At 38.2% G+C, this 24,762-nt stretch overlaps 2 protein-coding genes across 8 annotated transcripts; both read right to left on the bottom strand.

Annotated features, from left to right (window-relative positions):
• Window positions 1–1,052: 1,052 nt before the first annotated feature.
• LOC143458865 (uncharacterized) lies at window positions 1,053–6,488 on the bottom strand. 7 transcript variants are annotated; one of them, XM_076955753.1, is made up of 7 exons: window positions 3,109–6,488; window positions 2,768–2,958; window positions 2,471–2,641; window positions 2,242–2,343; window positions 1,941–2,147; window positions 1,573–1,801; window positions 1,053–1,454 (listed from the first exon to the last, which is right to left on the bottom strand). In XM_076955753.1, the coding sequence occupies exons 3-5, from the start codon at window positions 2,615–2,617 to the stop codon at window positions 2,103–2,105; spliced, it is 294 nt and encodes a 97-aa protein (XP_076811868.1). In that variant the 5' UTR covers window positions 2,618–2,641; window positions 2,768–2,958; window positions 3,109–6,488; the 3' UTR covers window positions 1,053–1,454; window positions 1,573–1,801; window positions 1,941–2,102. The 7 variants fall into 7 exon arrangements, with proteins under 7 accessions (XP_076811868.1, XP_076811866.1, XP_076811865.1 ...); XM_076955751.1 differs by lacking the exon at window positions 1,941–2,147 and having other exon boundaries at window positions 1,602–1,801; XM_076955750.1 differs by lacking the exon at window positions 1,941–2,147.
• Window positions 6,489–7,077: 589 nt separating this feature from the next.
• Window positions 7,078–19,678, bottom strand: LOC143459616 (uncharacterized). The gene is made up of 33 exons (XM_076956832.1): window positions 18,076–19,678; window positions 17,819–17,959; window positions 17,568–17,754; window positions 17,301–17,494; window positions 17,051–17,239; window positions 16,689–16,966; window positions 16,491–16,613; window positions 16,256–16,399; window positions 16,056–16,188; window positions 15,815–15,894; window positions 15,343–15,739; window positions 15,022–15,212; window positions 14,754–14,924; window positions 14,566–14,694; window positions 14,250–14,405; window positions 14,064–14,185; window positions 13,828–14,001; window positions 13,558–13,757; window positions 10,194–13,473; window positions 9,920–10,135; window positions 9,710–9,849; window positions 9,485–9,642; window positions 9,298–9,420; window positions 9,078–9,219; window positions 8,821–8,986; window positions 8,562–8,732; window positions 8,365–8,502; window positions 8,114–8,299; window positions 7,895–8,039; window positions 7,710–7,827; window positions 7,569–7,627; window positions 7,285–7,505; window positions 7,078–7,216 (listed from the first exon to the last, which is right to left on the bottom strand). The coding sequence occupies exons 1-33, from the start codon at window positions 19,676–19,678 to the stop codon at window positions 7,144–7,146; spliced, it is 9,948 nt and encodes a 3,315-aa protein (XP_076812947.1). The 3' UTR covers window positions 7,078–7,143.
• Window positions 19,679–24,762: the final 5,084 nt, after the last annotated feature.

Consider the following 24,762-nt stretch of genomic DNA (forward strand, 5'->3'; position numbering starts at 1 on the left):
TGAACTTGTAATGAAATGATTGTTTATCGTTCCTTAGCCTGTAAGGGCGACCACTTCAATTACAAAGTTTGTCTGTTGAATTGTTTAATGTCCTCGAAGTGAATGAGTCTCAGGTCGTTGTTTCGCTTTATCAACCCTAGACTCGTCTGTTCAGCCACAAGCTGATTGTCTTGTGTTGCCAACAACTAAAGTTGTCCAACTTGACACTGAGCCGCTCTAGTTCGCACTCATGAGTAGATTTCACAAGAATGTTAATTGTATAAACTGATTATATTGTTTCTTCTTTATACGATTACAAATTGACAGAACATAGGCACATCAACAGCATTTCATTCAACAGTTAATGTATTAGCATTTTGGCTTAGCTATATTCAACTGTATTAAATTGCTGATTGCTGATTATTCCCAAACTTGTTACTTCGTTCTGGCATACGCTAACAAACTTATTTTTGGCAAACTGAACGCATGCGAGAAAGGCACAAATATTACGTCACAACAATGGTACAGGAAATGATTGTGGCTCGTGTTACTCTTTGCTAAAACGACACATAAGTACTAGAATTGTAAATCCTACACAATTTGTATATTACCTTTGGTTATTATTACAATATTATCACAACCTCGTTAAGCCAACTGTCCAAATAACAAAGTTTGTTATTTATGGGTGAGAAATCCTCCGCTTAACAAGAGCTATTATATGTGCAATTAATTTAATCCTTCGCCCACTTTTCAATCGAACCACCAGTTGCACGGAAAAAACCAACTTGTTTTATTCCAGATGTCCGCTACAGAAACTTGCCAATGAATGGAATTTAATATATAATGTTAGTTCAGTTGGCTGTCACTACTTTATACCATTCTGAAGTTGTTTAGCAGAATCATAACTATAATTGTATGTTGCCCAAAATTTCTGCATTTGTAATGAGAAATGAATTATTGTGAAGATCTTTATTGGCCTATTTTATTGTTAGGATGACTAGATTTCATGTACATAGTTGTCTGAGATACTTCGAACAAGTCGGACAAAAATAACTATAATAAAATATAGTTAAATTTATCAGCTTCTGGTAACTATTGCAATATATGTAACAAAACTAACGATATTTGTCAAAACAACTTTGTATTATCCAGGATTTCAGTGTTTTCTGCATTTAATTATCTTCATATATTGCATTGAATTAGAAAAGGAGCATTGGTTTCATTCATGCTCTGGAGTAGTCAATCGTGGAAAATTTCTTTGGGTAGGTTATCTCATCATCAACGGATCTGTTTCCTTGTTTGCAGAGGGCATTGTTTGTGAAAGCAAAGCTCAGAAAAAGCAATGAGTTATCCTTCCAGCATTTAACAAAATGGTACCAGCATTTGGATTTAGGTCGACATGCCCTTTGACGTTGCATGAGTCCAAGCCAATAAATGGCACTTTTATAATCCAGTGGTAAGATGGTGCATTGGTGCTGAAACATAATGACAACGCAACGAATACTACAAAATCTTACAAGCATAGCTGCTTCAAATCAACCTTTTTGTAGAAGTAAAGTGGCAGAAATGAAGGAAAGATACGCAATAACTCACTGCAATTTCACGTTGACATCCAAACCAACCTTTCTTGCTCATCCAACTCCAATCTCAATACAGTGGTTACTCGGTTTATGTTGACGAAGACGCCACAAGGCCCAAGTAGAGAACAAAATGGATATAATGGTTCTTTGATTCTTTATCGTCTGTGGGGTCAGACTATCCTTCTGTTTGGAAAGTGTTCACATTTGCACATGATCCTGCCAGACACCGTGTCCTCTTGACCCTGGTAAAGACCTAAGGTGATATTCCTGATTGCTGACATCACAGAAGAAGCCACAAGTCAATACAAATTTTACTACATTAATAATAATGTATAATATCTCATCCCGCAAAGATTATTCTTAAGTAGTTTCGACACTAACAGTCTTGGACTCCTTTTAAAATCCTCTGTTACATCATAAGCATCTTTATCTCTTTGTAGTCAAGTTTGTTGGGAAAAATCAAGAAGTTTGAAGCCAACATAGATGGACCCCTTTCAAAATTCTTCTGTATTTTTTATTCCAAACTATTTTAGTTGCTATTGCTCACAACTGCACAGTGCCGTATCGGGCCGTGTTCTCATGAACCAGCTAACGGACAATAATAAGACGTCATAACTCATAATAACAACGACACTTAACTTTGTTGAAAGCTCTTGAGTTATAGAAGCTTTCGGTATCTCACCTTGCTGAGGCTGTCTTCCCAGCCATTGTTGGCATCAAGCCAGTAAAGACATTGCAAGGTCGAAGCAGAGAACACGGTCGATGTGATGGTTGATATCTTGGCCTACAAAGGTCAGGAATATTTTAACCTTTTCAACTCTGCTTCCATGACACCACGAGAATCTCCCTCAACATCTATGAAAGCAGATCCAATGGCGTCGCTTCTTTTGTTACATCATAAACATCCTTACCTCATTGTAGTCCAGTTTGTTGGGAAAAACCAACAACTTTGACGCAAGCAGCGAAGGCGCCCTTGTAAACTCACCCGTGCTTCTTTTATGACCCTGGGTCCAGACCACCCTTGTAACAGGGTAGTGACCACATTGGCACACAACCATGCCGGAAACCGTGTCCTCATGAGCCTGGTAAAGACATAAGATGATTTTAGCTGCTCATATCACAGAATAATCCATAAAGCATTCACTTAATTAAAAATGCTATATTCACAAATCACAAACATGTTCACTTTTCTGCCTTCAATATCCCACCTTGCAGAAGCTGTCATCCCAGCCATTGTTGGCATCAAACCAGTGAAGACACTGCAAGGCCCAAGTGGAGAACACGGTCGATGTGATGGTTCCGGCACGGTACTAGCCTGGACCCAGGTCAGCACAAATGGTAACATTGTAGGATCCAGATCCTACAAAGGGCGCCTTTGTCGTCCAGTGGTAGGAGGGAGCTGAAATTTAATGACAATATTTCAAGAACCATAGAGACTGAGAATAATATCTACTCCACAGTTACCTTTCTGCAGAAAAAAAGTGAAAGACAGTATGATGGAAACATGCACAGTAACTCACTGCAAATTCTCACAGACGCTCATACCAACCTTCCTTGTCAAACTCCTTTCTAGCCATGGTGATTTCTTGGCCTACAAGGGTCAGGAACATTTCAACCTTTTTAACTCTGCCTTCAATATTTCCAACTACAATATTGAGAATTGTCGCTTCCGTGATACCACGAGAATCTTCCTCAACATCTATGAAAGCAGATCCAACGGCCTCGCTTCTTTTGTTACATCATAAACATCTTTACCTCATTGTAGTCCAGTTTGTTTGGAAAAACCAACAACTTTGACACGAGCAGCGAAGGCGCCCTTGTAAACTCACCCGTGCTTCTTTTATGACCCTGGGTCCAAACCACCCTTGTAACAGGGAAGTGACCGCATTGGCACAGAACCATGCCGGAAACCGTGTCCTCATGAGCCTGGTAAAGTAATTTATCACCTTGCAGAGCCTGTCTTCCCAGCCATTTTTGGTATTAATTTTCATTTATTTTAATTTTTGTCTTCAATGTGGAAAAATTGTGCTGACGCAGGTGGTTGCAAGCATATTAATATTTATCGACATTTTCCACAAATTCGACGGGAAAATGTGACAAGGCCTCGAAGGCAGAAACGTGCATTAAGAACCAATCAGAGAATGTGAAAAAGTTATTAGCGTCAACGCGGCCACCAAACCCACTCAAGTTAAGACGCTGCAAGACGTAAGGAATGGTTCGATGGAACGGTTCCAGACTATTCTAGTTCTGGGGAACTTTCTAAAGCACCACCTTGTCCTCATGAGTCTGGTAAAGACATGAGGTGATGTTATTGGTTACTCATAGCAGAAAATAATCCACAGAACTTTTTAATTCGTAAACTTTTACAATTTTACTTTGTCCAATATCTCATCACCTTAGCAACCATGGTATGCATTGAACCAATGCAGTTCAGCTCATACTCGGAACAAAATTGTCCCGACTCAGGTTTGTATGAAGTTTGATGCTGCAGGATCCATAGAATGGTGCTTGAATCCTCCTTCATTACGAGAGAGTTGAAATGAAATGACAACATATCAAGTCACTACAGACTTTGCAAACCGGCTTCTGTGTTCCCATGAAACTGACATAGACAAAAACACTATTCTTGGCTGCAGAAAACAGAAACTAATCTGCAAAATAGTTTACTGAATTACCTGTTCTTAATGTACTAGAAATTTCTCTTTTGTGTGTTTAATTTCCCATCTTACGAAGGTTCTTTTAACAACAATGCATCTTTTGCGTAAAGGCATTATAACTCTAGATTAAGTAAATCATCAAATTAAAACTCAACTGGCTAAGTATTTTCATATTTTGCACCATGCTTTGCATTGTCTTCATTGTTTATTGTGCTTTTATGATGTAAGGAGATATTGAAACATGCTTATCGACAGTAAAACTTAGTGGCAAATAAACTCTTGTAATTGAAGAGTTGTATTGAGAATTATAAGTGACTTGCATATAATATCTTAATCAAGTATTTATTCCATTAGCTTCGTATGGATTTGCGCTTATTTCAATAAATGATATAACATACATAGCTCTATAATAATGCAACTTTTCACATGTGTTATTCCTTTCAATCTAAATTCGATTCCTAAGAGTCTAGTATTCAAGTTACTCTTTCGTGATGTTATTCTTGTCGTTTATTTGGAATAAATTATGAGGTGATTAAAATGAACATTTATATGGGCAAGTGTTGTCAGGTTGAATGCAAATGCTATTATATCCAGACTCTTGCAGCTGATTATTTCATGACAAATAGATTGAGACTGTCAGTGAAACCAGAACAACCAAGCTCTTATCTTGCAACAATTAATTGTTGTTGTTACCCAACACCATCTCAAATATGATGACACACAAACGTTCTTGACCTATTTAAAATAAAAACTAAGATGCGTGATGACACACTTATTCTTAATATCTTTACACAATTATTTCAGCATAGGAATGTAACAGGTGACAATATAAACTGCTAAGGCAATTTTTCGTTTTACCACAGCTAAAGGAACAGGACTAGGCTAAAGCCACCAACTAAGACTGAGCTATATACTGTAGGTTAGCATTTACGTCAACTAGTACAAATACCCAACGGTGGTGTAGGTTAATTTAACGCAAAGTGTTCCTGTTAGGCTAAACACCTAGTAAGCTTTTATTCACTTAAGTGCGTTATAATCAGTACTTTGGAGCCGGAGCCGTACATCTTCAACGGAGCTGGAGCCGGATCTCTAAGTGAAATTCAAACGGAGCAGGAGCTGGAGCCAGTTGTTTGAAAAATAGCTCCAGCTCCGATGTATTTCATCAGATGCTATGCTACTACTATTGGCTGAATTCACTAAATTTAACAGCAACCTTTCACAAAATTAAGAATTGCTGGGGATTTGATGGCAGAGCAGTGACATGTTCATAGCTGCAACCGATGGTACTGACCACTAGGGATTTGTCGCAAGGAAGATTATTTATTCGGGTTCGTGCGAACCCGAATATCTTGAAGGTCGACACGAACGAATCCCGAATCTATTCCTATTACCAGCAAACAATTAAATTTCCTCCAAAACTTGTCAAGTCTTGCTTCTAAAATGATGTAATCGATAAACAAATTGCTTTCTTTCGAAAATAGTGTTAAAAAAAACATTCGAAAAAGCAAAATTGTTAAGAAAACGACCTTCATTGTAGGTACTGCTGACTCTAGGCTAGTTTATCATTGTCGGGAAACTAGATCATCATTTTTTACGAAAGTCCAATGTTACAAGTAATATTGTATTCGAGTCTGCCCAAATCTTTCATAAAGGCCATATTTGGCGAATCAATTCGGGTTTGGGTTCGTATCGGCCCATCCCTACTGACCCATTGCGCAAGATATTCCAAATTGAGCGTTCATCCTAAAACTTCAGTTTTTGAAGTAATGGAACCGAAGCAGTGGTATCAATGAGCTCCGGAGCTGGAGCAATTAAACATTTAGGCCTACGCCTGCTCCAAATCCCAAGTTATACCTATTCTATTACTCTTTACTTGTTTTTCGCAAAAAACATTCTATTCATGCTTAAATAAAGCACCGATTGCCTTTGTCACTCACATTAATTTCAATTGTTTCTATTATTGTAGAACAGGGGTGGGCAACATACGGCCCGCGACGGTATTTTGAGCGGCCCGCAGACAGTTTAGCAGTTCAGTTTTGATTTCAGCAGCTATTGAAGTACATTATTCATTAATAAATTCATTAAATACTGTTTTTGGTCTCTATGCTTAAAACTTAAAGTTTACATTAAATACGATTTATTCCTTGCATAGGTGGATAAATACACAATTAATGTATCGATTCAGGAATCCGGCCCGCCAAGTACTTTATTTTCTAATATCAGGCCCGCCGACCGAAAAAGTTGCCCGCCCCTGTTGTAGAACAATGTAAGAGACCTGATTTAACCTTCTGTCAAACTGCACTTTTTAGAAATGTTTTGCAAACAAATTCCTAGGAGGGGAATTCCCTTCTGCGAGTCAAAAGAAAAATAATAAACAACGTTTTTTATAAGACTGGTTCGGACAAAACAATATCTCTCAGGTCGTCTGTTGTATTAAAATCTCAGTGATAAACCAGGTAAAGGAAATATATAAATGCCAGGCTACATATGGTGACTTGTATTTGCGTTGTTTAGGGACCGTTTAAAAGCTTTGGCCTATAGTGATATGAGATGTTTATGTTTGAATTGCAGAAAACCGTTAAAGAAATACAGAAACATAATTTCAAGAAGATATTTCTGACGCTAATCATCTGGGGCAGAGCAAAGAAATTTCCGAAGCAAAACGCGTTGTAAAAGATCGCATAGGTTTGACCGAAACTGAAAAATCAACTTTTAATTTTCTAGGTTAGTTGTTTTGAAATTCATAACATACAAGAACTTTAATCTCATGTTATCGATATGTTGTTGTTATGGTGGTTGTGCTTAGTGTTGCAGTAGCACTTGCTGTAGTCGCGATAATACTTGAACATACCGGTAACACAAATGCTCACAAAATAACTTTATTGGGTTATAATAATATAATGAACAAATGCTAATTTCCCAGAAGTCTATTCGACTTTTCTCTTGCTTCGTAGTTTTCTGAATCTCTCCGAAATTTCGTCACGGATCGTGAACACGGTCCTGTAAAACATGATGTCATAAAGCAGCTGTACGTTGGATACAAATAGAAGATTATAACGTCACAATACCTGATATGTTTTCTTCCGAAAGACATGAGGTGTTGGCGAGTTAAGCGCTCACGTCTGAGCAACTTCAACTCTCGGAAGGTGTTTTCCAAAACCGCAGCAAAAAAATTGACAAATATTTTTATGAAAATGAACAAAATTAACAGGAGGAAAATGCTTCCTCTGATTGGATAAGCACGAAGAAGGTTTGTTGAGGTAAACGCTTCCATGGAAAAGCCCACAACCTAAAATGACCTTGAGTTACTTCACAAACAATTAATACGTCATATTGAAGAAGTGTGACTCACAGATTGCATAGCTTTGCTCACACTGCTGAAATCTTTGCTTCTTCCAAAAAGCACCAACCCTGAAAATGATGATTTTCGATCAAATCTCTGATTCGCATAAAATTTGTGATTAATTATGACAACCATGAGCTTCAAACTCACCAACATGGCAGAAAGCGATGTAGAGGAAAAATATGTAGAGTGAAAGACCTAGGACTTCAAGCTTTGCTCTATGTATGGTGGCGTGCATGAGATCAAAAATTGGATGACCTTCCATGACCTGAATATGATGATGTCATAATAACATTTTATGACGGGTACAGATGTTGATGACGTCATATTCTTACCTTGACGGTGTACAGCATCGTGAAGAAAGTACAAATAGACAAAAGGCATTTTGTGAGGTAATCTGTGAAAGCAGCCATGTGGTAGTGATGGAAAGATTTCATGTTATTCCTGTAAGCTTGGAGCGCTTGGTCCGTGTAAGTCACTCTGTGTGAAAATAACATAATTTATAAAATCCCTGCTTGCATATAAATACCTCATGATTATGTCTAGCTCATCACCTGCTAAGATAAAGCCCCACCACCAATGTTGACGTCATCAGAATTATCAAGAGCAGAACATTCCACAAGTTCTTGAGAAAGCGGAAACCTTCTTCCAGGAAGCCGCTCGCTACCTCCACCAAGTGGTACAGCACCAGGACAAGAATGCCATATAAGGCAACCTGGACCGCCACGTCCCAAGCACGCCTTCACAGGAAATGACGACATAACTTCGTGCAGTTTACAACGTTGTTAGGTCATAATCTACTTACTCGACGTGGTGACTTCGCATGAACATCAGTTGTGGCTTGACGACATAGTTGCCAGTGTTTGATATTTCTATGGCGACCATAGTGACGCAATATATTCGATGGGGGACGTTGTATAGGACAGTCTCAAGCATGAGGAACCTTCAAGGAAATAGTTTGAGTGAAATTGACAAGATTTTGTAACAAATCTTTCCACAAACCTCGTGTATCCGTCAATCCAGCCGAAGCGTCTCAGATAATGAACTTGGTCACGTGTTTCGTTGGCTAATTTTGAAATTGTGACGTAATACCCGCCTGGATTGTAGAAGAGCGCGAGATCACCGATGTAACTACTCAACCATGACGTATTCGCCGTCGAATATTTCCAACAGCTGTGTTGTGACGTCATTAAAAATAAGCGTTAACTAAAGTAACTCCCACTTTGCAAAAGAATCTGCACCGCTGCGTTGCCATAGTTACCTTTCATAGACGTCATGTGAGGGCTTTGTTGCGTGTGTAGGAGGCCTGGACCAGGTGGGTCCATGATTCCTCTTTTCTTGGAACTGATTTTCGTAGTGAAGTTTACACTGGTTCGTGTCGGACAAACCGTATTTAAATGCTGAATCGCTGTGAACACAAGACGTACCTGCAAAGTAAAGCTTCAGGATTCAAAATCAGTCTAAAGCGTTTCCACATAAATTATTTATCAACAAAATACAATTCTTGTGGGAACAAACCTTTAATTACTCGCTTCTGACGTAATGTTGGGGGCGTCAGAATCAACAATTGGTTGTCAGGGAAATGCGTCAGGCGACCACTCGAGAACTTGTCAGCCAATGAAAACTCGACCCAGTTATATACGTCATTAGCCGACGACATCTGAGAACATATTGTCACGAAATGTGGTATTTGGAACAAACACGTCATAATTGATGTAATTATGAGCTAATAATCAACCTCTCTGTGTCCATCCAACAACATATTCTGCACAGTTTTGCCAAATTGAAACGAATTCCTGTCCGTTTGTCCAAACGTCACAATAAACAAGAGCACCAAAAATATTAGGTGAAGCGATATGTTCTGTGACGTAACAATAGATTATATTGTCATAATCAGCTTCATTAGTTTATTCCATGACACTCACTTTTATCTTTCTTTTTGTTCTTATTTTTTCCTCGATATCCTGGAGCGTGATTTCAACTCTTAGCTGAGAAGGAGGACGATAAATCCGATTCTTTGACCGCTCCTCGTCCTGTCTCCTCTTTATTGCGTCACAATCACCGCTGTGAGATCTCGGGGTCACTTTATTAAAAAAAATAAATCATCAAAAAGAATAAAAATACTGCTAAATCATAGTTGTGGAATGAACCTGAAGGGGGCAAAGGTGGAATCCAGTCGCGAAGATCGAGTTTTGGGTTATTCACCACCTTGACGTAGGCAATCAAGACTTCTTTTAGAGGTTCCAGAATTATGACACTTTGAAGGAAAGCAACCGATACAGAAACCAACCTGGAAATCAAGTTTCAACAACTGTTATTATGTAGTCTTCATTTGACATTACGACGCAACAATGTCTTACCATTCTTTGCAAGTTTCTATGCCATATGACATTCCATACAAGGCGCAAAGCACAGTCGATGTGAGGACAGTTGCAACCAGTAATATCCAGGCAATGTATATGAAGAAGTGAGGAAGAACGCGGGAATCCCCTGTGTTGGGATCATTCTCGACGAAAGCAATCCCTCGATGAGGACCAGTACCTGACACTGCCACCCGCTGACCAGCAAAGTGCGACCTGGAAACACAAACAACTTAAATCTATGAACTAAGACAATTTTAACGTAAACAATTACCTGGCAGAAGGTGTCACTTGCTCAGCAACAAATGACGATGTAGATGGCTCTTGTGATGATGTAGATGGCTCTTGGGATGATGTAGATGGCTCTTGCGATGATGTAGATGGCTCTTGCGATGATGTCATGCCAACAAATGATGATGTAGATGGCTCTTGCGACGATGTCATACCAACAAATGATGATGTAGATGGCTCTTGCGATGATGTAGATGGCGACGTAGGTGGCTTTGACAACGATGTCACAAAAGCAGCTGACGATGTACTTGGCTGATCTTTGTTGCGAACGATAGATGATAAAAATATTTTCCTCATTGGAGGTTTCAAATCATCTGAACTTTTCTCTTCAAATCTAACTCTTCCACTGGAAGGTTGAGGCTGGGAGATGGCATCATGTTTACTGTGACCTTCACTTGAAACATGTCGTGCAGTTTTAGTGACGATAATGGAATCTTTATGACCAGGTTTCCCTGCTTGATGACTCTTCCGGCGAAAATCATCACTCTCACCCCGATGGTGTTTATTAAGAAACTCTTTCTTCAGCTTTCGTCTCTCTTTTTTATCCATCTTGTCATTCGCTTCTTTGCGTTGATGATGATACACTCGACGATCTTCACCCAAAACATATTGTGAATACTCAGCAACTTCAAAGGCAGGATTTTCACCATGCGGTTTTACTCCACGATGACTTTTGCTCTCACCACGATGTTGTTTCTTGGGAAATTCTTTCACCAACTTTTGTCTTGGTTTACGATCTATCTCATCACTTGCTTCTTTGCGTTGATGACGATATACTCGATGCTCTTCACTTTTTTGATCTAGTTCGTTGTTTGATTCTTTGTGTTGTTGATGATGTACTTGATGTTTTTCATTCAAAACACGTTGTGAAGTCCCAGCAACTTCAAAGGCAGAATTTTTACCATGAAGTTTCACTTTGTTGTGGATTTTATTCTCGTCATGATGCAGTTTTTTGGGAGATTCTTTCTTCAGCTTTCGTCTCTGTTTTTGATCCATATTGTCAGTTGATTCTTTGCATTGTTGATGATGAACTTGACCGTCTTCACTCAAAAGATGTCGTGAAGTATCAGCAACTTCAATGGCAAGATTTTCACCATGCGGTTTTACTCCTAGTTGACTTTTGCTCTCATCATGATGATATTTTTGGAGGAAGACTTCTTTCACCCACTTTAGTCTATCTTTTTGATCCAGCTCATCACTCGTTTCTTTGTTTTGATGATGTACTTGATGCTTTTCATTCAAAACACGCTGTGAAGTATGAGCAACTGTGTTGGCAGGAGTTTCACCATGCGGCTTTACACCACGATGACTTTTGCTCTCGCCACGATACAGTTTTTTGGGGGATTCTATCTTCCGCTTTCGTCTCTCTTTTTGATTCATATTGTCAGTTGCTTTTTCGCGTTGATGATGATAAACTCGACCGTCTTCACTCAAAAGATGTCGTGAAGTATCAGCAACTTCAATGGCAGGGTTTTCACCATGCGGCTTTACTCTCCGATGACTTTTGTTCTCATCATGATGGTCTTCATGGAGGAGGAGTTCTATCATCCACTTTAGTCTCTCTTTTTGATCCAGCTCATCATTCATTTCTTTGTTTTGATGATAAATTACTCGATGCTTTTCATTTAAAACACGCTGTGAAGTATCAGCAACTGTGTTGGCAGGAGTTTCACCATGCAGTTTTACACCCCGACGACTTTTGCTCTCGCCACGATGCTCTTTCTTGAGAGATTCTTTCTTCAAATTTCGTCTTTTTTTTTTATTCATATTGTCAGTTGCTTCTTTGTGTTGATGATGATGAACTCGACCGTCTTCACTCAAAAGATGTCGTGAATTATCAGCAACTTCAATGGCAGAGTTTCCACCATGAAGTTTTACTCCTAGTTCGCTTTTGCTTTCATCAAGATCTTGTTTTTGGAGGAAGAGTTCTTTTACCCACTTAAATCTATCTTTTTGATCCAGCTCAGCATTCGTTTCCTTGTTTTGATGATAAATTACTCGATGCTTTTCATTCAAAACACGCTGTGAAGTATCAGCAACTGTGTTGGCAGGAGTTTCACCATGCGGTTTTACACCCAGATTTTTGCTCTCTCCACGACGCTGTTTTTTGGAGGATTCTTTCTTCAGCTTTCGTCTCTTTTTTTGATCCATATTGTCAGTTGCTTTTTTACGTTGATGATGAAGAACTTGATGGTCTTCACTCATAACATGTTGTGAAGTATCAGCAACTTCAATAGCAGGATTTTCACCATGAGGTTTTACTCCCAGTTGACTTTTGCTCTCATCATGATGTTGATTTTGGAGGAAGAGTTCTTTCACCCACTTCAGTCTCTCTTTTTGATCCAGCTCATCACTCGTTTCTTTGTTTTGATCATGAATTACTCGATGCTTCTCATTCAAAACACGCTGTGAAGTATCAGCAACTGTGTTGGCAGGAGTTTCACCATGCAGTTTTACACCCCGATGACTTTTGCTCTCGCCACGATGATGTTTTTTGGAGGATTCTTTCTTCAGCTTTCGTCTCTGTTTTTGATCCATTTTATCAGTTGCCTCTTTGCGTTGATGATGAACAACTCGATGGTCTTCACTCATAACATGTTGTGAAGTATCAGCAACTTCAATAGCAGGGTTTTCACCATGAGGTTTTACTCCCAGTTGACTTTTGCTCTCATCATGATGTTGTTTTTGGAGGAAGAGTTCTTTCACCCACTTTAGTCTCTCTTTTTGATCCAGCTCATCACTCATTTCTTTGTTTTGATGATGATGTGCTCGATTTCCTTCACTCAAAACAAATTGTGAAGTCCCAGCAACTTCAAAGACAGGATTTTTACCATGATGTTTCACTCTGTGGTGGATTTTGCTCTCGTCATGATGCTGTTTCTTCGGAGATTCTTTCTTCAGCTTTCGTCTTTCATTTTGATCCATATTGTCAGTTGCTTTTTTGTGTTGATGATGATGCACTCGACGACGGTCTTCACTCATAACATGTTGTGAAGTCTCAGCAACTTCAACAACACAAGTTTCTCGATTAGGTTTTAGTCTGAGATGAGTTTTATTATCAACTGGAAGTTGTTTTTCCTCTTTGCTTTCATCTGCTACATTTGGATGATGTGAGACCAGATTTTGTTCATCATTCACATTACTTTCTTCGTCATCCACACTTTTTGAGTCTGTTAGCAATGATTTATGCGGCCGTTGCGATCGGCGAAACATTGTTGTTATGAGAAACGTTGCTGGAGATGACAACAGAGCACTCTCGATTCCTTTGTTACAAATCAAAAGAATACAACGATTAATAAATAACATTCTTAACCATCTCTGTCAAAACCGATGTCAACTGAACTCACCGACAGCCACGTGCCACCACTGAAAAGTGTAATTACCGACGGCTAAGAGCAGTCCCTGCTGCGTGTGGTTGTTCCCGTGGAACATTAACGCGGTGAGCATGATCATCAAGGTTATCATGAGACAACACGATAACATTTCTATTCTGCCCATCACATGACGTTGCCACGGGCGCATTCCATAGAATGCGTACCAAAGATATCTGCAATGTTGTGGAATTATATGTTAATAATCCGGTACAATTGTGAGATATAAATTATCTTAAACTTTACCTGTCTCTGAGGTGATTTTCCAACCTCAAGGGGAACAATGTCCTCGTGTTGTGCAGGTCTTTGGTTCGTGCAGCAGGGACCACGTGGTCTATGACATGCTTGAACCAGCGGTTGCAAAGGAAGAACCAGCAATGATTTTTCTCCAGGTCTCTTACCACAACCCTCTGGAGGAACCTAACGTAAAACTTACGTTTAATATTTCCAACACTTCCTGTTGAGCTGTTACTACTTCATACCACTCTGGGCTGTGTCCGCCATTATCGTGCCACAAGCGAATCGCAGTGATGTCTCCAAGACACTCTGACGTAGTGATAAGGAACGATTTCACACTTCCCCTGTTCAAAATCTTTGTGTGGTGCTGAGAAAAAATATTCATTATCACTTAATCAAATACATTTCTATATATTATGACGTCATAATACCTGAATGACATGAGCACTGCTGGTGGCCATTTTTCCAACAAGTCGGAGGCAGACTACAGCAGAAGTTCCAGAATTTCGTCGACTTCCGGTAAATACCGTCACGATGTAACGATATTTATCGAAAGGACTGTTGTCCGGAACTTCCACACACAAGTCCTTGAAAATATTTTTTTTAAACTTTGATGGATCACTTTCACATACGACAGTAGCACTGTTACACAAGTTACAAGTTACACTGTTACACAACAATAGACACGATGTTTAAAGAATCTCAAGCATATCTTCATATTCAACCGGACATATTAAATATTTTCACCTCTGCATCCACTTGCCGGTCTTTTGATCTCGCCCATATTAGTCCGAGCCCATACAAAGAATAGAGCACAAACAACATGGAGAAGACAATCGGATTTTCAAGGAACAGCTGCCACATGTTGGAAGAGATCTGAAGATGATTTCATCATTTAAAAGTGGCACATTCTGTTACATCATAAACTTCCTTACCTCATTGTAGTTCAGCTTGTTGGGGAAAACCAACAACTTTGACCCTAACAGGGATGGCCCGAGTTTAAAATCATCTGAGCTTCTTTTTCGGCCCTGAGCCCAGACTATTCTGGTGATGGGCAAGTGTCCACACTGGCACATCACCCTGCCGGACACCATGTCCTCGTGAGGCTGGTAAATGACATGAGGTGATATTACTGGTTCCTCATATTAAAGAATAATCCACATTTTACAACAATAGGTCATATAATAACATATAATATCTCACCTTGCAAAGGTTTTCCTGCCAACCATTGTAAGCATCCAACCAATGCAGGCAGTGTAACTGATACACAGAGAACACTGTGGATAGAATAGTTCCGACACGGTAATATCCTAGACCCAGGTCCGCTTGCACAGTGATGTTGCAAGTGACTGCCCCAAAGGATGGGGATTTTACAATCCATCTGTAGGAGGGGGCTGAAACATAATGACAACATGTCAAAAACCACAAACTCCTGCATTCCTAATCACTTGTGTGGGTCAAAGCGACAAAATCAAAATGGAAATGTTTATCTCACTGCAGACTGTCCTTGACACTCATACAGACCTTTCTCATCAAACTCTTTCTCTGAGACACTACGCTGGTGATTCAAAGGCGACAAGAAGATTTTTAGCTTTCTAATTTGCCATTCCATATTGCCAACTACAATATTGAGAATTGTCGCTTCTCTGACACCACTAAAATCTCCACCAACATCTATGAAGGCAGAGCCAATGGCAGTGCTACGACATGCTGAGCCGTCACATTCACTTTTAACCCTCAGCCATATCTTGCTCTTATCGGGCTGTTGAGGCAGGTTGAACTCTAACTTTAGATTCTTTGCTATTTCTTTACTGATGGGGAGCTCGTCCCTCCAACCTGTCGTTATGCTGACTGACGTTACAGAATCAACTTTTAGATCAAATGGGCTGAAGTTGGCTGAGGATGAGTTATAACGAAAAATCTAAAATTTTACAAAATATTCATATAAATATCATTGCAATGCAATGAGAGGCATTAAACAAAGCACAATTATTACCTCGATATTGATGACATCATCAGTTATAAGCGACTGCAAATTAGAAAGTTGTACGAACGAGGTGTTAGCATCAAAAGGATCTGAAAACATTTCATTGTGGTCATAATCAAAGTATTGGAACTTATATGAAGAGTTACACCTCATACATGAGAACGTTGCTACCACTGTGCACTGTATGTGTGTGAACAATATGTGTGCATCAGATGTACGTGGCTTATAAATTGAAACACTTCTTCCTTACTCGTGATATGATTGTTCAACTTGAGCAATCTTCCTTCGACAGATTCTGTTTCAAAGGATATCGCCTCCTCACCAGGAGTCAATGACGCCATGAGCAACTTTCCCAGACGATTCATTCGCAAATTTTCTTCATTCTTTGACAAAACTCAGTGTTAGTTGAATAACTAAATGCTACATTATTGAAAATGTTAACTTGGTTACCTTGAAAGGATAAAATCGAACAAGTCTCATCAATTGTGACGTCGTAGTCATACATGACCTCACAATCGAGTTTACGTCATTATATCGACTGGCAGAAAACGGAACATAGCTCTCTACTCGATCCAGGATATCCTGCACATCTTGCTGTAATACAAAGTAACTTACTTCTACTCAGTCTATATTACGGATAAATATGTGGACTCCAAATGCAAGTTTGTGTAATTTCAAACTTTACCAATTGAGTTTCTTCTAGGATTTTAGGATTGTTTGTTACGTGGCTTATTACATCGGCAATTTGTTTCACCGGCTCCAACGACAACATGGGATATTCTGCCATTTCGGAAATTATTTCCTTTCTCTGTTTAAACAAAAAGTTGTCTTCTAAATCTAAAACTTTGATAAAAAAGATAAAATAAATACGTCACAAACTGACCTTTGATTGGTTGAGTTTGTTGGTTGACGATAAGACGAGAACAAACTGAGCAATCTTCTGCAGATTGTTACTTAACAATGCTGCGTCCATTTCATTTATTACATCATCGTTGACGTCATTATTAGCAACCACAGCAACAGAGAGATTTTCCTCAACACATGATTGTTCGGGAGTGCATATTTCTATGACAATTGTGACGTCATTAGATGAACGTCCAGGTGGTAGTATGATGTCATAGAGAACTGGATCAAATCCATATTGTAAAAGATATCGATGGCCTGGGAAGGATTTATATTTCTTAGATGTAATTATGACTTTGTCGGAATTAATTCTGCTCTATTTCCACCTGATACTTTATTCACCTTTGTCTTGGAGGAAAAACTTGTACATCAGTTGGTATTTGCCTTTTATGTAACCAGCACATGTCACATTAAACTTGGTGGTATACGCACTTCCCATCCTAGGCAAAACAATGCAGCTACCACCACTATGAGAAGATAGAGCATTGAGGAAAATGGTCACTGAGGAGTTCTCTCCGTGAATATTGTAACCTGCACATGGAGGTCAGGTTTAAATTTGTGAATGAATTAGCACAATATAAAGGAGATTCACCTGTTCCTGTGACATTTGATGATGGAATAAGTAACGAAGCATTTAGTTTGCAAAACTCCTGATCATCACACAGTGGCAGTTGATGTCCAGGATTTGGCGACAATGTCCATTTACGACGGAAACAGTCATCACACTCTAATTGTAGAATGATTGACAGGTGAGGAGAAAAGTACTTCCCACAGTTGGACCAACATCTGCAATTTGATGGAAAGAAAAAATTAAATGAAATGTTTTTAGTTAGTTTGGGCAATTTTATCCAATGCTCACTTCAAATCAACAATCGGGGCTCGTCTTGGTTGAACAACAGCTTTCTGATCTGCATGTGTTGCATCGTAATGGGGTCCAGATATGATTAATCGAATGTAATAATGTTCACTTTGTCTGAGTTCATTCATGGATATTTCCATCACATGACCACTGGTCACCCAGAGAGTGTGCCAATCAAAGCAGGAATCTTAAACAAGACAAAAAAAATTAAATTTTGAACAAAATGATATTTGAAAAAAAAACTTTGAAACCTTTTCTCTGTATTTTCCCCATCACTGTCCTTGTCGGAAGCTCTTCTTGCTTGATGGAGCAAAACCAGTTGTAGCTGATGTGTCGATGATATTTGTTGTAATCAATCGAAGATTCAAATCTTAGGACTGTCATGTTGTTGTCTATGCACAGAAATCATAAGATATTAAAAATATGGTCCGATGTGGTCAACAATTAAAATTTAATTCATGAAAATATTTTATGAAGCCACATAGAAATCTGATAATAGCCCACTCACCAGTCTGAAGCACATTTCCGCCTAAGATCACAAAATGTAGCTTTTTCTTGGTAATTTCTATCAAAGTATAATCTTTGAGTTTTCCCTCCAACACATCACTTGTCACGTTCTCACTGGTAACTTTAACCTTTATGACATACAAGCCGGGTGACAATGTATCAGCTCTGATGATAAGTTCAGGTTCAAATGACTCCTTCTCATATTCAACTTCATATGTATATGTTGCCATGTCCATGTCTGTTGCCACTGGGAACACCAACCATTTATATCTGACCTCAGACATATTCTTGCACGTGAATTTAAAATCCACGCTGAAGGTCAAATAATTAAAGACCTTCAATGGTTTTTCAAACCCCCTTTGATAGCTACCATCACGAATTCTCAGATTCTCCAAGCACGATGACGTCTCCAACACGTCAACCCATCCCACGAAAGGAAATGATTGTTTCGAATTCCTGATAAAACCAGTGACCTGCTGCATTCCAATGTGGTATAAAACTCGTTCAACTTTGATCAGTTTGTAAAATTTTGCATCAAATGGGAGACTCGGCAGATCTTTGTGATCATATTCCAACTTGGAAATGGTGAAACTGTGGTTCTCTGGTCTACCTTGTAAGTATATCGTCATCACATAATCACCAATGTCACCTCTGACAAATGCATACACATAATTTCTGCTGTAGCTAGGGATAGGCTTCAGTGACGAAATATACACGTTGTATATCTGTGGTAATGCTTCTATGAGTGCCCATGACGATGATTGAGAGATTTTGTTTTCAACTGTTGCTTCAATTTTGTATATTCCAGGTTGTGTTAGATTTGTCTTTACCACCATCGAGTGACAATAATGTGGACAAAATAAAGAACCACTGAAGCGTGACAAGTTGCTTTCGATCGATTTGATTTGAATTGAAAGATTTATTGGTACTCCTTGACTCACCGTCGCATTTATGATGAAATAATGGGGATGAAAACCAACGTACTCTTTTACTGCAATATAAAAACCTTCGATTTCTTCATTAAAAATAACTGGTGTGGAATATATCATAGAAGAAACATTGTTTTGTAATAATAACATGACATCATGTAATCCTGGTCCACTTAACAGTTGCTTCGTTGAGTTTACTTTAAAACTGACTTCTTCAAACACCTTTAACAAAAATTTTGTCTCATCCAGAACTTGCTCTGTCTGTTTGTGTGCTATGATGACATCATCCAGCAATAGAGAATATGAAATAGGAAAACAATATTTGTGACGGAATACAACTTCAACCGGGTTCAAGAATGTCTTGTCCATATCTTTGTGGGATATTTCTAATGTTGAAGGTGATAAGCCACATTCCACGTAAAGATTAACGCGTTCTGTTCTAAAAAAAGCATTCTCCCTTAGAGTGTCACATCTTGCATATATTGAATAGGTTCCAGGGTATTGATACATATGTTGTGCTGTAAAGGTTGATGTTGAAAGATTCGTCTCCGTTTGAGTGGAATCTTGATTATAATGCTCCAGCAAACAATCAAGATGTCCCTTCAAGCTGTCCCCACCACGTAGTATTGAAACAAATTGAACAAGCTCCCCAGGCTGTACATGATTGCTGTTCATTGTAAGATGAAAGTCTGTAAAGTATGACAAATAAATGGTTTCGAAAGTACGATGCCATTAAAAATATCAATTATTGACTAAAAATTCCATTAGATCACCACTTCACAGTTTTCATTTGTATGATTTGTGAAAAAAAATGTTGTGCTTACTCACCAAATCGAAAATAATTAAAGGACATCTTAGCTAAACTACAGTTCTTGCCATATCTTTGCATAAAAACAAAAACTGTTTCTTTGAAAAGGTAGTTTCCAGGATTACCAGGTCCACAAATTCTTGCCTCTGGCTTACTTGTTTTAAGAATCAGTAATCCTCCAGAACAACTACATGAACACAATAACTATAAATACTAAATCAACAAAAGAAAGCAATTGCACTGCTAAACAGAATTAGAATAGGCATTTCATAACAATCAGAATTAAGAGATTCAGACTTCATTGTTCAGGTTTTCACAGAAGTGTGTCTAAGTAAAGCATAGGCCTACCAAAATGATCAAGTTTCTCTGCTTTTGTTCAATTGTTATAGTTTACCAAAGCAAGATTAAAACAATGCAAAAACACTTTTCACACATAACAATTGCTACATCATAATTATTACTTGATAAACGATTTCCCAAACCGCAAATATACAAATTCTCCCTCCCTCAGTGGAATTTCCCACTCCCTAGTACCAGGCAACACGGTGTTGTTATCACATTCCTCTGTGACTGTTCCACTTACATTTGTTAGAACCAAACTGCAGCCTGAAATGTACAGAGAAGGAAATTAGTAAAGTCAGCAGCAACAGTTAACGATAATAAGAAAAAAATTATCACTTAAAATGTTATATCTAAAAAAAACATTGTTAGAGCAAAGTTGGTTTTATTATTACTTTCTATTGTTGCCTTTTTATTTGCGGCATTGCCAAGCAACTGACAGCAAAGCTGGCAACTTATTAATGCGAGTTACCAGAAGTCTAAAAAACACACATTTAACCATGGAAATCTTTCAACATCTGCAAAACTATCAAAATCAACAAGTAGCAGCCAAAGAATTTGTTGAATTTACAACAAGCCTGAATAATTTTGGTGGTTCACAGGCTAGATTAGACAAAGGTAATGAACAAGTAAGCACAATGAGTATTTTTGCATTGCATTGAAAATCAAACTATCTATTTCTTCAGAATGTACAAGCATCTACGCAAGTGGTTCAACATCAAGTGGTATCTACCCAATATGGCTCAAGGAACGATTCCAGTTCACCTACGTCTACTGTGATATGGAGCTCGTTTCAACTAAGAAGGGCTGGACAACAATACAAAGAAGAATGAACGGGAAGATCAACTTTGAAAGGGGATGGGACGATTATGTCAAAGGGTTTGGAAATCCCAGCAGTGAACACTGGCTTGGACTGGAGAATATTTATCGCTTGTCGAGACAAACTGCTTATTCAGCCAACAACTTGGGAACGATCTACATAAAAACACCAGAAGTGGGATTTGATCTTGAAGACTGGGATGGTGTGAAAGGTTTTCTTCAATATAGTCATTTTCAGCTCGAATCAAAAAAAATAAAATACTGGTTAGATATAAACAGTTTGAGTGGGATTTTTAATGATAGTTACAGCACCGCACCAATAGCTAGCAGTTATTTCAGTACACCAGATGAAGACAATGACAATAATGATGAACAACATTGTGCCAGTAACTACAAGTCAGGTTGGTGGTTTTACGACTGTTTCGAAACTCACTTAAATGGTCCATATCCGAAGTACAAGCAAAAAATGAGAACAAACACTATTTTTTGGGGAGGTTGGCATGAATTTAATGATAAAAATACCGCTTTGCGCTTTATATCTATGAAGTTGCACCATGGCAAGCCGTAAGCATGTGTATATTAAATTACTGCAATGTGTGTTTTTTGAAATTTAAAAACTGTGCATATATTTATGAAGTAGGTTTGATAACATATTTTTTTGTGTTTTAGTAAAGAAGCACACAACCAAATGACATCACAATTTGGTTCGCAAAGTTCTAGCACACAAATACATCACGCGGCTGTGCATTTCTGTACTAGACAACTCTTTGCCTTGCAAAATAGTACTTTAATTATTGATAGGGGTAATAAGTTCGTTTTATAGGCTATAACTGTCACTAAATATTGTTTTTGTTACAGTGCTAACAGTGGTGATATGTGGCAAATATAAGACACTATTTAACAGAAGTGGTTCAACTATAAGCGCCCTCCGTTTTTAAGTATGATCTTGAGAGTGATGCTCTTTTTTCAATGTAGAAATGGAACCATTAGCATGCAACTTTTTAAAGGGTATTCGCTCGCTGCATTTTTTTGTACAAACAGTACTATGAATGCACAAAATGGATACAAATGATCAATTTAAAAATAATTTATTTCAACTGCTCTAAGACTATAATTTTATGTAGCGAATAAAAAATGACTGACTTTGAAATTTATTTCCCGCAAAATTTTCACTCTTTAAAGATAATTTAAAAAAATAAACAATAGGCTACAATACACAATAATAAGCACGTCAGAACCATGTCATGGCGGTTCAATATAATCGCTTTGTTTTTTAAGCTGGCAACAATGAGCCGAGTTGTCATCCTGGTGTTGTAATTTGTTTCACGTTGCCGTTACTTTTATAACATAACCAATAAAAGTGTGTCGGTTGGCATCAGGCCACTATAAACAATTGCGTGACTAATTATAACATCAAAGAAATGCGAAGTCTTAAGCTGCACACAGAGCGCGACAGCAGTTCGAAGAAGTACCTAAACTGGAAGGACCTACTTGCAAAGCTGAAAGACTTCTATTCTTGTCTATTATTTCTTGGTATATTAATGTATTCGTTCTGGTGGTACCGCTATTAAACAAAACTTGTTTTATTGTTAGAGTTTTCTGGTGTCCAATACAGGCCTGACCCTGTGTTACCTGGGAAGGACATGCCTTTTTAACTTCAGAATTGGAGCCAGGTTGTCCTATAATCAAGCTGCGACTAACGTTAGCTTAGTGTTAGTGTGCAGAAAGCATACCTATTAACCAGAAACCCCACATATGCTTTGAAAGTAGAAAATATTAAAATGTTGAACATTGGCATCTACAATCGTAGAAGCTTCTTAATACTCTTCTCGTCTATTAATCATTTGTGGCAGCTGTCTTCAAAACAAAACTCTTCAACATGGGATTTCAAAAAATTTTCTATAACGTTTACATCAAATAATGATAAGAATTTACAGTTGCAGTTGGACAAACGTTTTACAATGTAAACTTGCACCATATCAATGCAATTGGTGTTCAAAATGGCGCCGGAATAAAACCATTTCTAATTGCTTAAAAGAGGGTGAGCAGCAAAACAAGCGCCCTTTTCTTCATGGAAGAGCGTGTGACAATTACGTCACGAGTCATGGGTTGGTTTGTAAATGCTAAAATTTTATTTTGGGATCTTGCGATTTAATTGCTGACCAAGCTTAAATTCTCCTTAATGACGTTTAGATAAATTACCTCGCTTTAACTGGTGTGCCATATAAATACTATTGTAATGCTTGTAATCTCCCCCTTTTCTTTCTATCACTTGTTACGACTGCGCAATGCAACAGAAGTAAGCTTTGCCCAAAGGCGTAGGCCTTTGTAACTGACAATAAATAAATATGGGAACTTTATCATTTACTAATATGTATAGACAGAATTATGCAAATAACAGCATAGTCAGCATGCCGTTTGAGGAATGGGAACTCATACCATCGAAGCAGAAACAAAACAAGTTATCAACCATCAATCATCCTCACTCATATTCTAACAATAGCCGCCAGTGTACGCGGTCTTTATGACAGATGTGTTTGTTGTGTAATACTTCACAAAAGTAACAAGGCCAAAACTGTTGCATGCAAATTGAGTTTGACAACCGTTTTAGTTGCTTATTTGGGGAATACCCTGTTAAGCTTTCCACCAAAACAACTACATTGAAAAGCAGGGTACTTTACGCTGTATCAATAGACCACTGCCTACTTAGTAGTGGACCGTAGTATAAAAAAAACTTCTATAACAAAATTAAACTCTTTGAAAATTTTTAAACAAGAAAACTAACAGCCTAAACAAGAAAGTAACGAAATAGAACATTAAAATGGTGTAACGAAAGTAGGAGAAGCGGCGTTAGCTAGCCTAGACTTTAGTAGAAGTTTTAATTGAGCACATGCTAGAATTTTCTCAGGATGTCGCCGATTGCATCTTGCTGTTTCTTACAACCGTTGGTACAGTTCCTGCAATTGGTGATATCACATGGTTGATTAATGGTGTACAACCCAGCGATTCATGACGTCATGTAATTCAAATTGCTGATTAGTGATTTGAAGGGGCAGAGTCGTAAACGAAAGAAAAGGTGTTACTGTTGTACAGCAGCCTGCTGTTTTGAAATAGCACCCTGTAATTTTTTACTGCTCAGTAACTGATAACCTACTGTTGGTGAAGAACGGTAATGCAAAGCGTGACGTAATGAAAAACAGCTGGGTGCTATTCAAAAATTGTAGGGCTACTCGCTCTTTTGTTTACGACCCCGCCTCCTTGGCCTAGCGTAACTGAAATTTGTATTTTACGGCTACGCTAATTTTAAGATTAAATTCATTCATTGTAAATTTATCTTTAAAGATACTAACATGTCGCTACATACCTCCACCGATAAACCAAGAAATACCAGTTATCACCACAACAATATATATTAGAAACTTCATGATGCCACTTCTTTCAGTACAGTACACTGGTAGCGTAGAATATATCGATACCGTAGCCTATAGTTTTCTTGTCAAAGCCTATCTAAATAAACCAGCTGCTGTTTACTCAAGTTACAAGGTTTGATGTTAACTATTTTCCTTAAATAGCCTAAGCTAAGCCTATATCACCTAACACTCTCACTAAGTTTAAAACAAGCTTTTTCACTTAATTAACCGAAAATAAATTCAATTTTTTCTTTCAATATAAGCATTCTAGAATTAATAGTTACGTCAGTATGTGCCTTGTTAAAATTTAAAATACATTGGTGACGTATTGTTTGTAAACAAAGCTGTGTATATCACGTAAATCTGACATAGTACAGTAACTC

This window comes from Clavelina lepadiformis, chromosome 5, assembly GCF_947623445.1.
Source record: "Clavelina lepadiformis chromosome 5, kaClaLepa1.1, whole genome shotgun sequence".
Taxonomy (NCBI): domain Eukaryota; kingdom Metazoa; phylum Chordata; class Ascidiacea; order Aplousobranchia; family Clavelinidae; genus Clavelina; species Clavelina lepadiformis.